Source organism: Grampus griseus (assembly GCF_964374135.1).
Source record: "Grampus griseus genome assembly, chromosome: 19".
In the NCBI taxonomy this organism is placed as follows: Eukaryota; Metazoa; Chordata; class Mammalia; order Artiodactyla; family Delphinidae; genus Grampus; species Grampus griseus.
This window is the reverse complement of record NC_139013.1, coordinates 46,016,679-46,037,339: the sequence shown is the minus strand read 5'-3', so window position 1 is coordinate 46,037,339 and position 20,661 is coordinate 46,016,679. Positions and strand designations below refer to the sequence as shown.

The 20,661-nt window shown below is 43.4% G+C and overlaps 1 protein-coding gene across 2 annotated transcripts in view; it reads left to right on the top strand.

Annotated features, from left to right (window-relative positions):
* Positions 1-20,661, top strand: part of WDR59 (WD repeat domain 59) — a 120,439-nt gene that overhangs the window by 82,446 nt on the left and 17,332 nt on the right. The window contains exon 26 of one of the 2 annotated variants that reach the window (XM_082676435.1): positions 2,624-3,352. The exons of the other annotated variant lie outside the window; for it this stretch is intronic. Within the exon in view, the coding sequence (XP_082532561.1) occupies positions 2,624-2,859 (236 nt within the window). The 3' untranslated portion in view covers positions 2,860-3,352. Of the gene's footprint in view, positions 1-2,623; positions 3,353-20,661 lie in introns of those variants that run through there. 2 annotated transcript variants of the gene reach the window in all.

Sequence of the window (20,661 nt, the reverse complement as noted above, 5' to 3'; positions counted from 1 at the left end):
AACTTATTTACAAAACAGAAACAGACGTACAGATACTGAAAACAAACTTATGGTTACCAAAGGGGAAACGTGGCGGGGGAAGGATAAATCAAGAACTTGGGATTAACATACACACATTACTATATATGATAGATAACCAACTAGGACCTACTGTAGAGCACAGGGAACTCTACTCAATATTCTGTGATAACCTATATGAGAAAAGAATCTGAAAATGAATGAATATATGTATAACTGAATCACTTTGCTGTATACTTGAAACTAACACAACATTGTAAATCAACTATACTCTAAGAAATTTTTTTTAAAAAGTTATGCTTAGAGAAAGAAGACACCTTTTTTCTGGGGGGGGTGGGGGGGCTGCGTTGGGTCTTCCTTGCTGTGTGGGGGCTTTCTCTAGTTGCAGTGAGCGGGGGCTACTCTTCATTGCGGTGCGTGGGCTTCTCATTGTGGTGGCTTCTCTTGTTGCAGAGCACAGGCTGTGGGCTCAGTAGTTGCAGCACGCGGGCTTCAGTAGTCGTGGTGCACGGGCTTAGTTGCTCCATGGCATGTGGGATCTTCCCGGACCAGGGCTCGAATCTGTGACCTCTGCATGGGCAGGTGGAGTCTTAACCACTGCACCACCAGGGAAGTCCCAAGACATAGCTATTTTTAACCCAAATTTTCAAACCAGTTTATCTCAGGATTTACTTTAACTAGGAACTACCATAAAATTTTTTCCTTAGTTACCATGTATTTGGAGTCTCTATTTGTCCGTTTTTATGACTACGTGTTGTGGTGAAGCAGAGGAGCTGGCTTTGATAGAAGAAAGAAACCAGGACCCTTCCTCTACAGTAGGAGGTGAAAGAAGAGGGAGATGTGACGAATTGAGGGTGTTGAGATGAAGTGTCCCCCATTGGAAGGCTTCTGTTTTCTTAGGGAAGGGAGGGAAGAGGCCATCGGGTGAGAGAGAGAGAGGCATGTGGGAAGGGTTTAAGAATATGGCAGAGGTGTGACGTGGGCACCTGGGAGTCGGGGAGGAAGAGCCTGACCACTGCACACAAGCCAGGAGTCTACCTGGAGGTGCGGTCAGTGAGACGAGCATCCTGACGGTGCGCCTTCCCATGGGAACGCTCCTGGGCTGACGCGGAGGAGGCCAGGGATGGGGCTCATCCAGGTGAAGGTTTTGCCAGGTGGTACCATGAGGGAGAGAGGGGCCAAGGAGTTCAGGATATTTGCAAAAAAGTGACTGTGGGGCTTCCCTGGTGGCGCAGTGGTTGAGAGTCCGCCTGCCGATGCAGGGGACACGGGTTCGTGCCCCGGTCCGGGAAAATCCCACATGCCGCGGAGCGGCTAGGCCCGTGAGCCATGGCCGCTGAGCCTGCGCATCCGGAGCCTGTGCTCCGCAACGGAAGAGGCCACAACAGTGAGAGGCCCGCGTACCGCAAAAAAAAAAAAAAAAAAAGTGACTATGAAGTGGAGCCGTGTGATTCAGGCTGGTCAGAGGGGAAACTACAGCCAGAGAGGGGCTGATCGCATGGAAGTGCAAGTGGACTTTGGATAGAATGAGAGACGGTGGTGGATTAGAGGTGAGAGGACGGTGACCTGGGAGGCCAGGTGTGCAGAGGGTTAGTGGCGTGGATTTTGAAGATGCCAAGGATTGAGGTGGAGGGAAGATTGAGTACCAAGAGCAGAAATCTTCAGGGCATGGGGTGGTGGGTGTCCAGAATGTCGGTAGATGACAGTAGAGGGAAAGGGGAAAGGCTGGTGAAGCCAGGGAGCAGTAGCCTCAAGAGGAGAGTATGGTCTGGAGGCAGCCATGCGCCACCCTCCCCTCCCACCCCTCCATCTTTAGGATGTAAGACAGAGCCGGCCTTCCCTTCGGAGGAGGCTGAGACACAGCGGGGTTTGGTTAGGGCCAGGTGGTGAGGGGACCGTTCCCAAAAGAGCCTGTAGAGCACGTGGGAAGGTCTGCAGTCGATGCAGCACAGTGGAAGGCGGTCTGGGAGGAGGAAGGATCTCCAGGTAGCAGGGCGTGAGCAAGGGAGCTGGGCGGTTAACGTGGGCCGCCTGGCCCCAGGGCCGTGGCTGAAGCGGACAGGGACTTCGGGGCAGGCGGGGACCAGCGGAGCAGGGCGGTCCTAACCGCTCTCCCCCACGCTGGGGCAGCCCTGTGGTGGCCTGACTCCGTCCATCTTAGGCTGCTGGGTCATTGGCAGGCAGGTAGGGAAGAGATTGTAAGACCAATCAGCTCTTGCCTGAGTGTCGACTGATCCTTCAGTGCTTTCAGACAAATATTTGTTAACTGCCTTCTCTGCATCTGTAGCTGTTGGGGTGGAAGAGGAATGAGATGGAGCCTTGACCACTGCAGACACTGGGGTTTCCACCCAGGGCCTCGGGGAGCAAGGCGCCTGCTGTACCCTCTGCCCGCACCCTTCCACTGTGGTGATGACAGCAGCTCCTTAGTGAGGTTGTAGAAGAAGGGGTTCTGCCATTAAAAAAAAGAAAATTGAACAGCAGGGGTCTAATAGGATCCTACAGAATCCCCCAGATGAGTACCTCGTTATTACTCACAATGCCTGGTTCCCCTTTGCAGAACTGAACTCACCATGTCTCTTTTTCGGCCATCTCCACCCTTCTCCAGAGTTCGGTGTGTACTGCAGCCACTGCCGGAGTGAGGTCAGGGGCACGCAGTGCGCCATCTGCAAAGGCTTCACGTTCCAGTGCGCCATCTGCCACGTGGCCGTGCGAGGGTCGTCCAACTTCTGCCTGACCTGTGGGCATGGGGGACACACCAGCCACATGATGGAGTGGTTTCGGACCCAGGAGGTGTGTCCCACCGGGTGTGGGTGCCACTGCCTGCTGGAAAGCACTTTCTGAACTGACAGCCCGTGGGAGTTGTGGGAAATCCCAGAGAACCCATCAATGCCAGTTGACAAGCTCTCTGCCAGGAGAGAGGCTCCAGAACCCACCCCTAACTAGACAGGGATGTGTTCTCCTCAGAGGCTGACACGGTGCCAGCTGTTCATGAGCCTTTGCTTCTCTTTTGTTGGCTGTTGGTGGCATGGATGTCGGTGGAGGAGGACACAGGCAGGTGGAAGTTTTCTTGGAGAAAAGCACCTGCCTCCAGAGCCGTGTTTACCTTTAAGACGACAGCATCCTTTCTGATGCCATCAGAGAGATCAAGTTTGGTTGCAAAGGACAGTCTCCTGAGCCAAAGGACCGTGGACAAATGGGCCTGTGACATAAGTTTATGCATTTATGACCTGATGGACTGTGGCCTTTTAAAATATACTTAAGTTATAAATATGTAATGTACTTAAGGATCCTTAAGATGTATTTTTCTGTTTGTTATTTCTCTTCCAGCTATTCTCCCTTGGCTAATAAAATTCTAGTCATCGCTTGAAAAACAAAGAGATGAGGTTGAACGATATTTTAGTGAATGGTTTTTTATTCTGCTTCTAATTGAAATTAACTGTTTGGCGTAGGACCAAAGTCAGCGCTCACATTTTCAAAGGAAATGCTGATTTGCTTTTGTCATCCGGCAGGAGAAAATAGAATTTAACATTTAAGGTTCTTCCCAACCCCAAGAGTTTTTTTTTTAATCATTTCTTTTAACAAAGGAAAATGAAATTACATGGCAGCGTTGCTGTGAGAGTCTCCCGTTGCCACTGTGTTGGTTGGCTGGGTTCCCGTAAGCGCCTCCACTCTTCCCTTGGGCTCCTTCATAGGCTTTGACCCATGTTTCTCTGCATCCACCAGTTCTCCAGAATGATTCTCAATGCTTCCCATTTTGTATGTGCCAGGAAAGAGACATCTTCTTTTCAATATTGCTACTGAAATTTATATCTATTTATTTTTAATTTTTATTTTTTTGGCTGCATTGGGTCTTAGTTGTGGCACAAAGGGATCTTTTGTTGCAGCGTGGGCTTCTCTCTAGTTGTGGCATGCGGGCTTTCTGTCTCTAGGTGTGGCGCGCGGGCTCCAGAGCATGTGGGCTCTGTAGTTGTGGCGTGTGGGCTCTCTAGTTGAGGCGCACGGCCTCAGTAGTTGTGGTGCGCAGGCTTAGTTGCCCCGCAGCATGTGGGATCTCAGCTACCTGACCAGGGATTGAACCCATGTCCCCTGCATTAGAAGGCAGATTCTTTACCATTGGACCACCAGGGAAGTCCCTATATTTATTTCTTAGAATTTTACAATTCCAAATTGATTAGCTTAAGAAATATAACTCCATGTCTCAGAATGTGAAAGTGTTGTACATCACTGTGGGGTTTTTTGTTTGTCTTGTTTTGTTCTTGAATTTTCATTCATTTATTTATTTTTTGGCTGCACTGGGTCTTTGTTGCTGCGCAAGGGCTTTCTCTAGTTGTGGTGAGCAAGGGCTACTCTTCGTTGTGGTGCGCGGGCTTCTCATTGTGGTGGCTTCTCCTGTGGAGCACGGGCTCTAGGTGTGCGGGCTTCAGTAGTTGTGGCATGTGGGCTCAGTAGTTGTGATTCATGGGCTCTAGAGCACAGGCTCAGTAGTTGTGGTGCACGGGATTAGTTGCTCTGAAGCATGTGGGATCTTCCCGGACCAGGGCTCGAACCTGCGTCCCCTGCATTGGTAGGAAGATTCTTAACCGCTGCGCCACTGGGGAAGTCTGCATCACTGTGTTTTAAACTACAGGTCAGGACCCATTAATAGATTGTGAAATCAATGTAGTGGATAAAAACCAGAATTTTAAAAAATGAAACAGAGTGGAAGAGACGTATCAGAACTTACCAGACATAGTGTAAACATTATTTTCTGTAACTTGTTTACCAGTGTATATGCACACACCTGCACATGTGTATAACAGATCACAGTGTAAATTCCTTCCTTCCTGAGGGTTGTGGTCAAAACGTTTTCAAAGCACTGTTTTGGATGATGCTTATATGAACATCATCCCTGTGTTACTGGGCACAAAACACCATGTCATAAGAAAGACCTGGATCCTGTGCAGTGAGAGCAGAGCTTTAACCTTGGGCTGTGATCCGAGGTAAGATGCCAGCGTCTTTGCAGAGTGGGCTGAATAACTAGGTGTAGTAGGTACATGGGAGGTGGATAAAGGAGGCGGCCAAAGACATCGGAATTTGTTCACCCTTGTTCACTTGTTTATATCGACACTGCTGTAATGGCACCACGGGATAAGTCGACAGGTTTTTACAGTAAGTCCCCTATGTACGAACAAGTTCCATTCCGAGAGCGTGTTCGTAAGTCCAATTTGTAAGTCCAACAAAGTTAGCCTAGGTACCCAACTAACACAATTGGCTGTATAGTACCGTACTGTAATAGGTTTATAATACTTTTCACACAAATAATACATAAAAAACAAATAAAGACAACATTTTTAATCTTACCGTACAGTACCTTGAAAAGTACAGTAGTACAGCACAACAGCTGGCATACAGGGACTGGCATCGAGTGAACAGGCAAGAAGAGTTACTGACTGGAGGAGGGAGAGGAGGTGGGAGATGGTAGAGCTGAAGGATCGCCAGCAACAGGAGACAGAGGGCAAGCTGCAATTTCACTCATGCCTGACGTTGATGGCAAAGGTTCCGGTTCCTTGCTGGACTGAATTCTATCTACCCTCTTGAAAAAACGGGTAGTAGCTCTTTTTTCTCGTCATAGATGACACGGTAGCACTGGATTGCATTCTGAATGGCTGCTGCAACCTTCTTGTACCGTTCTGTGTTCGGGTCCTGTGCCTCAAAAACTAACAGTACCTCCTCAAATAAAGAAAATCCCCTTGCCATTTCCTCCGTTGTGAATCTCTTCGGTTCTTCAGTTACTTCTTCCTCTTGTCTCTCTTCGTCCTTTCTCTGGGCCTCCAATTCCATCAGGTCTTCATTAGTAAGCTCCTCGTGTTACCCAGCAACAGCACTGTACAATAAAGTACACAAAAGCACAATCACTTGTAGAGGATGCACGTATGTGACAATGTATGCCAGACACGTGAACTAACTTACTTGATGGGACAGGCACGTTCTCATCTTTGAAAGTTTGCAACTTGAAGGTTTGTATGTAGGGGACTTACTGTACTGAGGATCTGTCACGTTCCTCAATGAAGTCACACCATTTGCAGAGAACAATCTTTTCCTGTTCCCCCAGTGCTTGAGCTCATGTCCTTTGACTCTGTTCCCCTATGGCAGTTATCATTATTTTCCAGTAAGACTTGTGATTGAAAAGCAGTCAAAACTTTCAGGAATAGATAAATGGATGTGAACTCGGCCTTCACTTTGAAAATGTACAACTAATCCTGGAAGACTGGTTATTACCTCCCGAACCAAGTAGCAGAAATCCCTAGCTTTGCCACCAAGGGGGATGCCTGTTAGTGTTTGGGAAGTCCTGTATGGGAAGGCCCATGGATAAATTCGTTTAATTTGGACTAACAGAAAAAAAGGTAGGAAAAGCACAGACAGGAGTATCCGGCTTTCCCTTCTATCTTAAAGATATTCCTCTTACAGTAACACAACTCTCATAACAATCTCTTAGTACTGTCTTTATTTGGCTACGTTCAGCCAAGATACAGTATAAAGGATGCGAAGCGATTGGATAGAGATGATGTCCCTTTTCTCACTGAGCTCAGCTTTGCTGTCACGGCTCTGGATTGCCACGCAGGAAAGCACTGTCTCTCACTCTCTGTGCTTTCAGAAGATTGGAAGTATGGCCTCCATAAGCTGGCCCTCCCTGCTAGATGCCTCTGTGTCCAAACTGGGAGTAACTCTGGTTTAAAGGCCTGGGGCCAGGCCAGACATTACTGTCTTCTGCCACTATCTTGATTTAGAGAGAATCGTTGATGAAGAACACCTCCAAAACCGTCTCTGTGGTTTTTCTTCTTTTTCTAGTGGAGATCAGAAATGGAAGAAAGGGAGAAAAGATCAACACTGGTATCCAAAATAGGTGGATTTTCTTTCCTGTCAGGAAAATGTCCCACTTTTCCCAAACCTTGCTGGCTTTTAAGAGGCTTGGGCCAACCTGTTTCTTAATCAAACATTTTTCCTTCCGTAAACATTTTGGACACAGACGCAACAGAGGTAAAATAGGTGTGCAGTACAAATAGAAAATATACTCTTTCTTGTTTTAGCCACAAAAAGCTTTGATAGAGTTGGAAATCCTGAAATAGAAATGGTCGAAGGAATTCCAGGTGAAATTTTTTCAGAGCCTAGAGCTTCCTGACTTTCTACCTTTTTAAACCTGAGAAACTGTTAACACTAGGTGGCAGCAGAGATCTAGACTTGGTGAATCTGATAGCTTCCTAAGACTGAAATGAGGTTGCCGATAAAGATTAAACCAGACTAGTCTATACCTGGTTCTCCAGTTGTGAAAGGAAAGATCTGCTCAATTCATCTAGGTTCATCGATCCGGTGATTGAACAGATATATGCCATCGGAAAAGGAAAGCTAGTTGAAGTCCTGCCCATCACCTCCTCTAGTATGAAAATTTCTCACACATCATGGCATTCCCTCTACCTACCTCATTATGTCCTTTCATTCAAAGATCAACTTTGGGTTGGCAAACATTTAATACGTCTCAATACATTAATACTTAAGTAACGAGTTTTTTTTTAAAGGACAGATTCTACTTTTCCACCCATCCACTTAACAAGTATCCGTTCGGTTTCAGGCACTGTGCTACCCTTTGTAGAAACATGCTTGTTCATTAGACATGAGTCCTTCTGTTTCATGATCTTGCATTTTAGTGTACGCTATGCTTATAACGAAGGTCTTCTGGGTTAGAAATTTGGAGTGGTGGAAATAGGGGCTGTGAATCTCAAGACCTGTGTTCCCACCCCAGCTTTGCTGTGTGACTGTAGTGCAGGCACAGAGCTTCTGTAAATCTCTAATTACTCACCTATTAGGAAAAGGGGCAGAACTATTTCAGGTGTTGCAAATTCCAAAGCTTATGGGGATCAGGCACGTACCAGAAATACAGGAAGCAAGTGGATGTTATGATTTGTTTTATAAAGACACTTTAAGTGGAATTCTTTAGAAAGACATTTTGCATATGAAGCACATTGGACTGTTTTCTCTTACACAAAGAATTTGTCTTCTCTCCCATTTTTTTTCTTGAAACCCTCAGCCTTCTAGATCTTCCATTTGTCTTCCCATGTTGGTAGAGTCACAGTGTAAAGCGTTTTAGTTCAGCCACAGCCGACTTTACCACAGCTGGGAATAATCAGTGAAAGAGAAGTAGCTCACAGAATCTAGGAGGGCTGGAAATCAGGCTTGGGGTCATGCAGCCAAGGGGAGTGTTAAAATACAGGATGCCCCGGTCGATTTGAATTTCACTTGGAACATACAAGTTGTTCATCTGAGGTTCAAATTGAGTGGAGATCTTGTATTTTTTGTTGTTGTTTGGCTACGTTGGGTCTTCGTTGCTGCGCGCGGGCTTTCCCTAGTTGCGGCGAGCGGGGGCTACTCTTCTTTGAGGTGCGCGGTCTTCTCGTTGCAGTGGCTTCTCTTGTTGCGGAGCACGGGCTCTTGGGTGCGCAGGTTTCAGTAGATGTGGCACACGGGCTCAGTAGTTGTGGCTTGTGGGCTCTAGAGCGCAGGCTCAGTATTGTGGCGCATGGGCTTCGTTGCTCCACGACATGTGGGATCCTCCCGGACCAGGGCTTGAACCCATGTTCCCTGCATTGGCAGGTGGATCCTTAACCACTGAGCCACCAGGGAAGTCCCAGATCTTGTATTTTTATTTGCTAAATCTGGCGATCCTCACCAAGGGTCGTGCTTAAATTATACCCTGAGATGATTCCAGCTGCTGGCTCCAGCAGGGCCCCCACTTTGGGCATGGGATGCCACCCCTCCAGGTCTCTGCCAGCTCTGACTCTGGGGTCTCACCCTGAATCTGTTCCTCATGGCTCCTTCTTTGTATCACCTGTCCAAAATGAGGTCTTGAAAAGAAGTCCAATAGCCAATACAACAAAGGAAAGATGCCCCATCTCGCGGGTAATCTGGGAAATGCAAGTTAAGACAAAAGATAGCATTGGTGAGGCAGTACGCACAGTGCTAAGAGCCTGGACCCTGTGGCCTGAATGTGTGGATTGCATCTCAGCTTGCCTGTATCCTTGGCACTGTGCCTCACTTTCCTCTTCTGTCAAGTATGAGTAACAGTGCTTACCCCAGTGGGGTCATTTTGAACAGTATATTTTTCTGAATTTCCAAGATTGCTTCAAAGTTCATTGTGCTCTGGCATAGAGTTCTTTCTGCTCCCTCGGCAGGGTCTCCTAGAGAATGAGGGGTCTCCTAACTGCCTAATAATCAGCCTCGCCGCCACAATTTACTTTGGAAACCCTCAGGACTCAATTCGTCATGTCCTGTAACCTTGCTTATGTCAACAGAGAAAGTTAATAAATGTATGTCACTCGGCCAGATGATCAAGGTCAGCAGTGACAGTGATTAGTCATGTTGACAGTGTGATACGATAATGTGACGAATAGGGCATTTTACCTCTATGGTCATCCTCTCCCAAATCCATAAGCCCAGTCTAATCATGAGAAAAACATCAGACTAATCCCAGCTGAGGGACATTCTACAAAATACCTGGCCAGGACTCCTCAAAACTGTCAAGGTCATCAAACAAGGAAACTGAAAAACTGTCACGGCCCAGAGGAGCCAAAGGAGACGTGACAACTAAATGTAACGTGGCATTCTGGATGGGACCCTGGAACAGAAAAAGCACATTAGGGAAAAACTAAGGAGATCTGAGTAAAGGATGAACTTTAGTTAATAATAATGTACCAATCAATATTGGTTTATTCATTGTGACAAATGTACCATATTAACGTACGGAGTTAATAAATAGGGAAACTGGGTGTGGAGTGTCTGAGAACTGTCTGTAGTATCTTTGCAATTTTTCTGTAAGTCTGAATCTCTTCTAAAATAAAAAGGTCGTTTAAATGAATTTCAGTAAGGAATTTTAGATTTCTCTTAGTGACAGTAATAACTTTCTTCCAAAGCTATTCAGAAGAGGTAAGGCAAAGTTTGAAGATGTACTGTACTCCCTTTTCTATTAGCCTATTCTTAGGACTGCCTGTTTCACATGCACATACAATATTCATTGTCATCATTAGCATGATTTCAAATGACATGTGCTGATATTTCTAAATAACTGAATCAAAATTGTAATCATTCCTGATGTCACCTTGTTAGTTCCCTCAATTCTTAGCTTGACATTTTAAGATCAAAGAGTAATCAGAAGGGAATTCCCTGGCTGTCCAGTGGTTAGGACTCTGCGCTTTCACTGCTGAGGGCGTGAGTTCAGTCCCTGGTCGGGGAACTAAGGTCCTGCAAGCCATGTGGTGTGGCCAAAAAATAAAATAAAAAATAGACAAATTTTGAAAAAAAGAGTAATCAGGAAGTGACTCCCAAGCACTGCTCAGTATATAATTAATCTTTCCAATTTAGGCTGCAAAGCCAATTAATCACTCTTAGACATAAGGATAAACTTTTGAAATATCAACCATCCCTGTTACTACCTTGATTTATTTAATTGAGTCACCATGTTCAGAAATGGCAGTAACCTTGCACTCATGGTGGACTGGCACACACACAAAAACACACACAGGAAATGTCATTTTTCCACCTATCAGACTGGCGAAGATAAAAAAGTTGAAGCACAAATGTTGGCTAGTGTGTGGGGAAGCATGCAGCATTATATACTGCAGGTGAGAGTGGTAATGGCTGCAGCCTTCTTAGAAAACAGTTTGTCAATAGCTCTCAAACTGTTCACTACCCAACCCTTAGACTCAATTTCCTTTTTAGGAATTTATTCCACAGAGGCAGTTACACAAATGCACGAAAACGCTTGTATGAGCATGTTTATTTTCACATTGTTTATTATAGTGGAAAAAAATGAGACAACCTAAATGCTCATCAATCGGGGACTGATTAAATAAATTGTGATGTGTTCATACAATGGACTATTATGTCACCATTGGAAAAACATGGATGCAGGGTGTTTGTGCTGCTGTATATATTGTTAAGTGAAAGAGCATACTGACAAACTGTATCGAGTATGGTCCTGTTTCTGTTTTTTTAAGTGATATATACATATACATTTATAAAGGCATAGAAAATTTCTCAAAGGATACACTATTCAAAGGAATGTTCTCCGGAGAATAGGGCTGGAGGGGTTTGGGATGGAAAATAATTTTACTTTTTATTTTTAATTTTTTTGTACTATTTGTTTTTTTTAATATGTTACTTTGACTTTTTAATGTAACAGAAACAAATAAATATTGTAAGGTTTCCTTGTCAAAAACAAACGAGCAACTTTTTTAAATACAAAAAGAAGTTTTTATTGGCAGCTCAGTGCTTGACTGAGAAGAATTTTGTGTATTCAAGACAGCTGGGAGCAAACCACTCCAGTTCCTCCATTTTGTTTTAAACAGGATAGCTGTATCTGGGGCAACATGTTTACATGGGTCAGAAAGGCACACACCCAAAGAATAGGTGCTTATATTGGGAGACTTCTGCTGAGCAGATTTATCACTAGGTAAATTTTATGGGTGTGTTTCACATTTCAGATGTGATGCCAGTTTGGTCTGAGGTATTGGCCTGAAGTAATTAACTTGAAGGTTAATATTGATAGCTTAGTTAATAGGTAATGGCAACTAAAATCAGCTTTTAAAAGTTCTTCCCTAAAGAGTTTTGGCATGATGTTTATTACAATCCTTGGAATGATTATGCTGCCCAAGAAAACTTGACTCTTCTTCCAAAATAGTCTCAAAAGACAATTATAAAGAGTAAAAGGAAAGAGGGATTCTATCTCAAATAGGCTAGCTGAAGTCTGTTCCAAGAAATTTGAATTCAGAAAGTTTGGAGTGGGGCTTCCCTGGTGGCGCAGTGGTTAAGAATCTGCCTGCCAACGCAGGGGACATGGGTTTGATCCCTGGTCCGGGAAGATCCCACATGCCGCGGAGCAGCTAAGCCCATGGGCCACAACTATTGAGCCGGCGAGGCACAACTACCAAAACCCACGCTCCTAGAGCCCGTGCTCCGCAACAAGAGAAGCCACTGCAATGAGAAGCCCGCGCACCTAAACAAAGAGTAGCCCCCGCTTGCCACAACTAGAGAAAGCCCTCGTGCAGCAACAAAGACCCAACACAGCCAAAAAATAAATAAAATAAAAATTTTTAAAAAATTAAAAAAGTTTGGAGCAATGTGGAGCCAATAATGGTAATATATTAAGTGAAAAAGACATGATAAAGAACTTATATTTATGTTAGTGTTCTAATTGTGTAAAACCAAAAAATGCACGTATGCACATTTAAAATCGTGGAATAATAATCCCATTTCCAACTCCAGTCCTTCTGCCTCTGGGCTTCCCGGTGTAGTGAGGACTTGAGCGCCCCCCGCTGTGGGGTAAGTGCTTGGCAGCAAACTCGGAGCACCCTGCGGATGGCCCTGGAGGCTCCCTGGGCCCCGTGAGAGGAGGGAGGTCTACACTAGCCTCATAGAGAGGACCTGAGTCCCTGGGGCCCCCGGAAGCCAAGGAGTTGAACAGGTAAGCTGAGTCGGGGCAGTTACCTGAAAAAATGAGATTAGCGGTGGTTACCGAGAGCAACGGGAAATAGAGTTTGGAAAGGCGACGACTAAATCTACTCACTGTGGGAAGCAATCATGAAGGAGGGTTGACCTATGAGTACGTATTTGGGGGCAGGATCCATTGTTTTTAAAGGTCTTTTTTCTAGTTTTATGGAGATATAATAGACATATAGCACTGTATATGTTTAAGGTGTACAGCATAAGGATTTGACTTACATGAATCACGAAGTTATTATCACAGTAAGTTTAGTGAACATCCTTCATCTCATTTAGATATAAAATCAAAGAATTGGAAAAAATATTTTTTCTTGTGTTGAGAACTCTTAGGATTTACTCTCTTAACTTTCATAGATAACATACAGCAGTGTTAATTATATTTATCATTGTATGTTACATCCCTGGTACTTATTTATCTTATAACTGGTTTTATTTTATTTTATTTTTTAATAATATTTTTTAAACTATTTATTTAGGCTGTGCCAGGTCTTAGTTGTAGCACATGGGATCTTTAGTTACGGCATGTGGACTTCTTAGTTGTGGCATGCCCGTGGATCTGGTTCCCTGACCAGGGATCGAGCCTGGGCCCCCCGCATTGGGAGCACGTAGTCTTACCCACTGGATCACCAGGAAAGTCCTTATAACTGGTTTTAAAGTTTTAAAGCAAACCTCTGTCAATACCACCCAGCTGAAGATCATCAGAATCACACTTTTGGGTGAACAAGGTGAGATTTTGCCTGTTGCAGAGAGGGAGACCACTCGCCCTGGACCCTGGGGCATGTTGGTGAGAGGCTGCTCTAAGGACCTTCTTACAGGGTTTGCACTTGTGTTAGGTGATTTTGATGTGAGTTCATGGAAGTGGAGGTTTGCTCCGGGTTGGATGTTTTGTTCCTGTCGGAAGCAAGGATAATTCTATGATTAGATACATTAATAAAACATAATGAGAGAGGGGGAGACCAGAGTGAGGCTACAGCTGTAGTTGGTAGAGAAGCAGCCATCACTCATATTGGCTGGGAGAGGGGGATGGCTGGTATTTTAGGGCTTGGATAGCGTTCAGCTTTTATTTGTGTTCAGACACGGTTCCCAGGTGGTCTTGTTCTCGTCTTGCTCCACATGGTCTCAGAGTGGCCCTGTCCAGTGTTGATATGACATTGTCTGTTCACCAGGAGAACAGCAAGACCTCTCTCGGGGATTCAGACCAACCTTTGGCCGTAAGGAAAAGCTTTCCTCTGGTGCACCCACAATTACAATGAATTTTGTCAGACGAATACCACTTTCAAAGTAACAAACCAAGTTTTATCTACTCAACCAAATCCTTAGCAACTTGGTAGCTTTTCTTATACTCGAGTCATTTTTTTTTTTTAACAAATGGTGTATAAAAGGGCCACAGGTCAAAGTGTTATCCGTCAGTATCTTAATGATCCCTTAACCTTTAATCAAGGGTCTTTTATCAGTCAGATGACAGCAAGAAAAGAACTCAAGACAAACAAACAAAAACACACTATGAAGCTATGCATTTTCTGTGGTACCTGTATATGCCTATAAATGCATGGAGAACATTCTGGAAGAACACACGTTAAACCGAACACACGTTACCTTGGAGCAGCAGGGAGACCAAGATTGGCAGTGATGATCAAAGGGAACCTAACGTTTTTAAAAAAGAGACTTATTTTAGTTTTAGGTTCACAGCAAAGTTGAGTGGGAAGTACAGAAAGTTCCCATCTACCCGCTTCCCCACACATACATAGTCTCCTATATTACCAACATCACCCCCCCCGCCGCCCGCAGAGTGTTACATTTATTACAAATGATGAACCTACACTGACACATCATCACCCAACGTCCATGGTTTACCTTAGGGTTCACTCTTGGTGCTGTACGTTCTGTGGGTTTGGACAAATGTGTAATAACTTGTATCTGTCATTATGGTATCATACATAAGTTACGGTGTCATAACTTAAATATTGTGGGAAGTGGTTTGTAAATATTTGCTAAATTGGTCTTTTTTCTAATGGTCTTTAACCAGGTACGATGTTGCACCAATAGTGCTCTTATTATTTTCAAGGTTTCTCACTAAGTTCTAATTTTATGTGGAGGCTTCTGACTTCAGTCGTATTTTCTAGCCATTGTGAAATGAAAGAATGTGGGACATACGTTTTTCTGTTTCCATGATGCTTCTTCCACTTAGTTCCCCATCTTTACTTTTTTTTCCAGTTCCTATATTTTTTTGAATTTTATTTTATTTTTTTATATAGCAGGTTCTTATTAGTTATCTATTTTATACATATGAGTGTATATATGTCAACCCCAATCTCCCAATTCATCCTACCACCCCCAACCCCATTTTTCCCTTGGTGTCCATACGTTTGTTCTCTACATCTGTGTCTCTATTTCTGCCTTGCAAGCCAGTTCATCTGTACCATTTTTCTAGATTCCGCATACATGCGTTAATATACGATATTTGTTTTTCTCTTTCTGACTTACTTCACTCTGTATGACAGTCTCTAGGTCCATCCACATCTCTACAAATGACCCAATTTCGTTCCTTTTTATGTAGTTCCCCATCTTTAAACTGGTCCTTTCTGTGTACATTTCAGTTCCATTCCTGGGAGCCCCCAAGGGGAAAAAAATAGCATATTTATTTTCACTAAAACATAACTTAAATTTATCATTCCTTTCAATTAGTATGAAGGCATGCAAATTTTTGGGGGGTCATAATGAATATTCTATTTAAGTTACATGTTTACCCCTCAGTTTTTCTTAAACGCCTCCCTTTAAAAAAAGTTTTTAGGGACTTCCCTGATGGCGCAGTGGTTGGGAGTCCACCTGCCAATGCAGGGGACACGGGTTCAAGCCCTGGTCCAGGAAGATCCCCCATGACGCAGAGCAACTAAGCCCGTGTACCACAACTACTGAGCCTGCACTCTAGAGCCCACGAGCCACAACTGCTGAAGCCCGGGTGCCTGGAGCCTGTGCTCCGCAACAAAGAGAAGCCACCTCAATGAGAAGCCTGTGCACCGCAACTAGAGAAAACCCATGCACAGCAATGAAGACACAATGCAACCAAAAATAAATAAATAATTTTTTTAAAAAAAACTTTAAAATTTTTTCAAATATTTACAAAGGTAAAATAGTATAATGAACTCTCACGTATGTCTCACCAGCTTTCACAATTGTCAATATCTGCCTATCCCATTTTTATCTCTATTCCTGACACCCTACCCCTCCCAGCTTGCCACGGGATTGTTTTGTAGCCAGTCTCAGACATCATATCATTTCATCAATAACACTTCAATATGTATCTTTAAAAGATAAAAATTCTCTTGTGAAATCCAACCATGCTACTTAAAACTTTTAACACTGAGTCCTAAATATTCAGTTAATTTTCATATTTCCTAAATTGCGTCACAAATGTTTATTCCAATCAGGATCCAAAGTCCACACTTTAAATTTATTGCCATGTCTATCAAGTCTCTTTTAATCCAAAGGGTCTCTAGGTTTCCTCCCTTTTTCATCCTTGCAATTTTTCTGTCAAAGAATAAAATGTTTTTTTTCTTCCAGTTAGCAAATAAACTATTGTTTCTTTGCAAATGATTTGTAGAAGGACATGTGTCCTGGAGAGTTTTCTGCATTCTAGATTTTGTTGATTGTATTCATTCTATTTCCTGTGAACTGGTAGTTAGATTTAGAGTAGGGTTTCCAGATAAAATACAGGACACCCAATTAAATTTGAATTTTGACTAAACAATGAATATTTTTTAGTGTAAGAGTGCTCAGTAGTGCAATATTTGGTCATCTTGTATTTTTATTTACTAAATTTGACAACCGTAATCTAGAGAGTTATCACATTCCGGCTTGGGTTTTGGGCAAGAATACATTCAATTTAGTGTTGTGTACTTCTATCAGGAGACACATAAGGTCTGGTTGTTTCTCTTCTTGTGATGTGAAAAATAATGCGAGCGTTCACGTTTTGTCAGCTGGATGCATCCGTTGTTAATACAACCCTTCAGCTTCTTACCTGATGATTTTGGCAGGTGATGACCATTGCCCAGAATCACTGCTTTATTAGGGCTTGCAGAATGATGCTATTCCAGGTGTATCATTCCTTCTGCGTTCATTAGCTAGTATTCTCTATAAAGAACTTACTCTTCTGTACAGTTTATGTATTGATAGGAAAGTTAAGCTGTTTCCTTAAGTCAGAATTTTGCAAGCACCTAAGAGAGAACCTTACAAATCTAACAGTGAAATCTTGCTATGGATTTAGATAACTTACAAATCCAGTAAATCAAAATATACATTCAGTAAGGTTAAATTTTTTTTTTTTTTTTTTTTTTTTTTTTGCGGTACGCGGGCCTCTCACCGTTGTGGCCTCTCCCGTTGTGGAGCACAGGCTCCAGATGCGCAGGCTCAGCGGCCATGGCTCACGGGCCCAGCCGCTCCGCGGCATGTGGGATCTTCCCGGACCGGGACACGAACCCGTGTCCCCTGCATCGGCAGGCGGACCCTCAACCACTGTGCCACCAGGGAAGCCCAGTAAGGTTAAATTTTTAAAACGTTTCTATATGTTAAAAATCAAACATACATTTAGAAAACCAGAATTCTTCAGCATTGAAATGTTGACAGCACACTGAATTAGTTAAATCTTCCTAAGGATTACAATTAAAATTAGATGTTAAATTCTCTAGTATATCAGATTATCTGAAATGAAAACTGAAAATTTTTCTTTTCTATTTTTTCTTCACTGAAAACTGAATAAAGCCTATAAAAAGAGGCACAGTGATTATACAACTTTTCACACCTGGTTTTACACAGTATATATCAAAACTTTATTTCCTCACCATCTATATGTTTATTATTTATGCCTTTTTAGGATTGCACTCATCCACTTAGGGGAGCTGAGTAAGCATCGTTAGTTTCCTACCACACCTGAGAGTGTTTCAAGGCAACATGCCAGAAAGGGCAGACAGAACGTGGGAACTTGGATCCACCAAACCCCATATGGACAAGCCCAGGCCTTCCCGTGTCTGGCTCTCGAGTCCACATCTTTGAACTGGAGTTAATTATAAATTTTTCAATTCAGAGCATCATACATTCTGGTTGTCTTTCCAACTTCATCCTTACGAATCTTTACTTTCTGATGTAGGTAGATGGAATTCGGCACCTCTTCTCGTCCTCCCAACATGAGTTGTAGCCAGTCTTCCCGCTGCCTGTTAAGAGCTCACTGGATTCTGCACTCTCTCTGTTTTGCTTCTGTATCTACCCATCAGCCCCCATTGCACAGTTGTTTGCTGACAAATCAACCTTAGAACTCCAGATGAAATATGGAACTGTCCCTGTCAAGTTTCTTATTCTTATTGATATTTTTCAGGTAAAGAAATAGCCACTGAGAAATTAAGCAGGTGTTTCTCATGACAAGTTTTCAGCTAAGGAGCCAGGGCTATAATTCAGGAGTACTTTCCCATCATTACTAGGTCAGAAGTAGGCACTATGTGACCTGGATGCTGTCATTGGGTGTTCGTCTTAATTGTCTCAGGCAGATGTCCTATCTACCTCCCATCTGACCTTTAATTCTTCCATTTCTTCATATCTAAGGGTAAGAGATCAGTGAAAACAAATGAGCTCGTTTACAAAGATACCATGGTGCAACAAATTGATCGTGACATCTGCATATCTTGAACACAAAAATCTCTTTTTAGTCATTATTCACTCAGTTATATAAAATGCTGACTTCCACTGACTTGTTGGAGTGGGCTTTGAGGCTTTCAGGTAAAGATATTGTTTAAAGTAAACTGTATTATTCCTTTTACTATTAAGCAACAAATTTCCAATCTAAAGGTGGAGATTACTACTGTCTCTCAGCTCACCTAGCCCATTTCTGTTGTTGATTTGTCCTTGTTTTACAGAGTCATTTGCAGTTTCATAATCTACTCTGGAAACTCCTAAGTGTAAAAAAAATTTTTATGTACTTGCCTAATTCTATATTAGCTTTAAAAATTCGATATATTTCTTTAAAAGCAGAATGGAAGATAGAATCTACGTTATGCATTCTAGCTTGGGGCATTTATCATTTTAATAGGGGTGACTGTAAAAAAGGGCTTTAAAATTTTTATTTATTTTTGGCTACGTTGGGTCTTCGTTGCTGCGCACGGGCTTTCTCTAGTTGCGGCAAGCAGGGGCTACTTTTCCTTGCGGTGTATGGGCTTCTCATGCTGGTGGCTTGTCTTGTTGTAGAGCACGGGCTCTAGGTGAACGGGCTTCAGTAGTTGTGGCACGCAGGCTCAGTAGTTGTGGTGCACAGGCTTAGTTCCTCCACGGCATGTGGGATCTTCCCGGACCAGGGCTTGTACCCACGTCCCCTGCATTGGCAGGTGGATTCTTAACCACTGAGCCACCAAGGAAGTCCAGTGCTTTTGTTTATCTTGCTGATTGTAATAGCTTCCTTTTCCTCATGGACTCTGTTCTCATTTTAAGACTTTGTCATTAGGAGCATTGTGTGATGTTGAGAGTATAGATGGAAATATCCCAAAGGATTAAAGCAGCCATGTCCTGGCTAGCTCATAGAGCAGAGAGGTCCTAAACACCTGATGTCTCTTAGCCTTATCGAGTGATAGTTATGCATCTCAAGCCTGGAGGGATTTTGAAAACTCTCAGAGGTTCCCATGGCTGGTTAGCTCTGGCTACTTGAATGCCAAGTTGGGCAACAAGAGCAAACTAATAAAATCTAGACCAGAACTAAAATTCTGTTTTCTATTCATTTGTAAAAGCATTATTGTAGGCAGCTTACGGTATAAAATCTCACTGTGTTAGGCTGAATTATGACCCCCTCCCCAAAGATATACACATTCTAATCCCAGGAGCTTGTGAATTTGTTATCTTACATGGTATCTTAGTCTGTTTGGGCCACTATAACAAAATTCCATAGACTTGAGTAGCCAATAAACAACAGACATTTATTTCTCACTGGCAGATTCAGTGTCTGGTGAGAACTCACTTCCTGATTCACAGGTGACAGTCTTCTTGCTGTGTCCTTACAGGGCAGAAGGGGTTAGGGGGCTCTCTGGAATCTCTTTTATAAGGGCACTAATCCCGTTCATGAGGGCTCCACCTTTATCACCTAATCACCTTGCAAACTCCCATCTCCTAGTACCATCCCACTGGGGATTAGGTTTCAGCCTATGAATTTTGGGGAGACATGGACATTCAGTCTACAGTACATGGTAAAAGAGACTTTGCAGATGTTATTAAATCAAAGATCTTGAGATAGAGAGATTATCCTGGATTAACCAGTTGGGCCCAGTGTAATCATAAGAGTCCTTAGGGAGGCAGGAGGGTCAGAACAGAGAAGAGACCTGAAAAGGGAATCAGATGTTGAAGTGATGTGATTTGCAGATGGAGGAAGGGGCCACAAGCCAACGTGGGCAGCGTCTAGAAGATGGAGAAGGCAAGGAAACAGATTCTCCCCTAGAGTCTGCAGAATAAATATGGCTCTCCCTAAACATTGATTTTTAGCCCCCAAGACCCATTCTTGGACTTCTGACCTCCAGAACGGTAAGATAATTAATTTGTATTACATTAAGGCAAATATATTTTCAAAAAAATAAGTAAAATTACAAGCATTTTGCAAGTTTTTCCCCTGACCCAGAAAATACAGGGTGAGGTCACTGAAGCAGGGACAAGAGAGCAAAACAGCCCTGAACTCCACAGAAGGTAAATGACCTGTTTGACTGTAGCCTGACCAGCTCTTAGAAGGAGAAATTAATGACCAAGGACGTGTGAAACAAGGAAAAGCTTTCAAAAGCTAGAACTGTAGCCAGGATCGCTGGTTGTGCAGATAAGCAGTTGGCATTGATACGGTGAAAGTGACTCTTGCCACCTTTGGAAAATGATGACGGTTATTCAAGGTTTACTTTCTTGGATAGAATAAGCTGTCATAATTCTTTCTCTAAGTCTTTATAACTCTTTTTAACTTTCCGGTACTTTTTTTTTTTTTTTGCGGTACGCGGGCCTCTCACTGTTGTGGCCTCTCGCATTGCGGAGCACAGGCTCCGGACGCGCAGACTCAGCGGCCATGGCTCACGGGCCCAGCCGCTCTGCGGCACGTGGGATCTTCCCGGA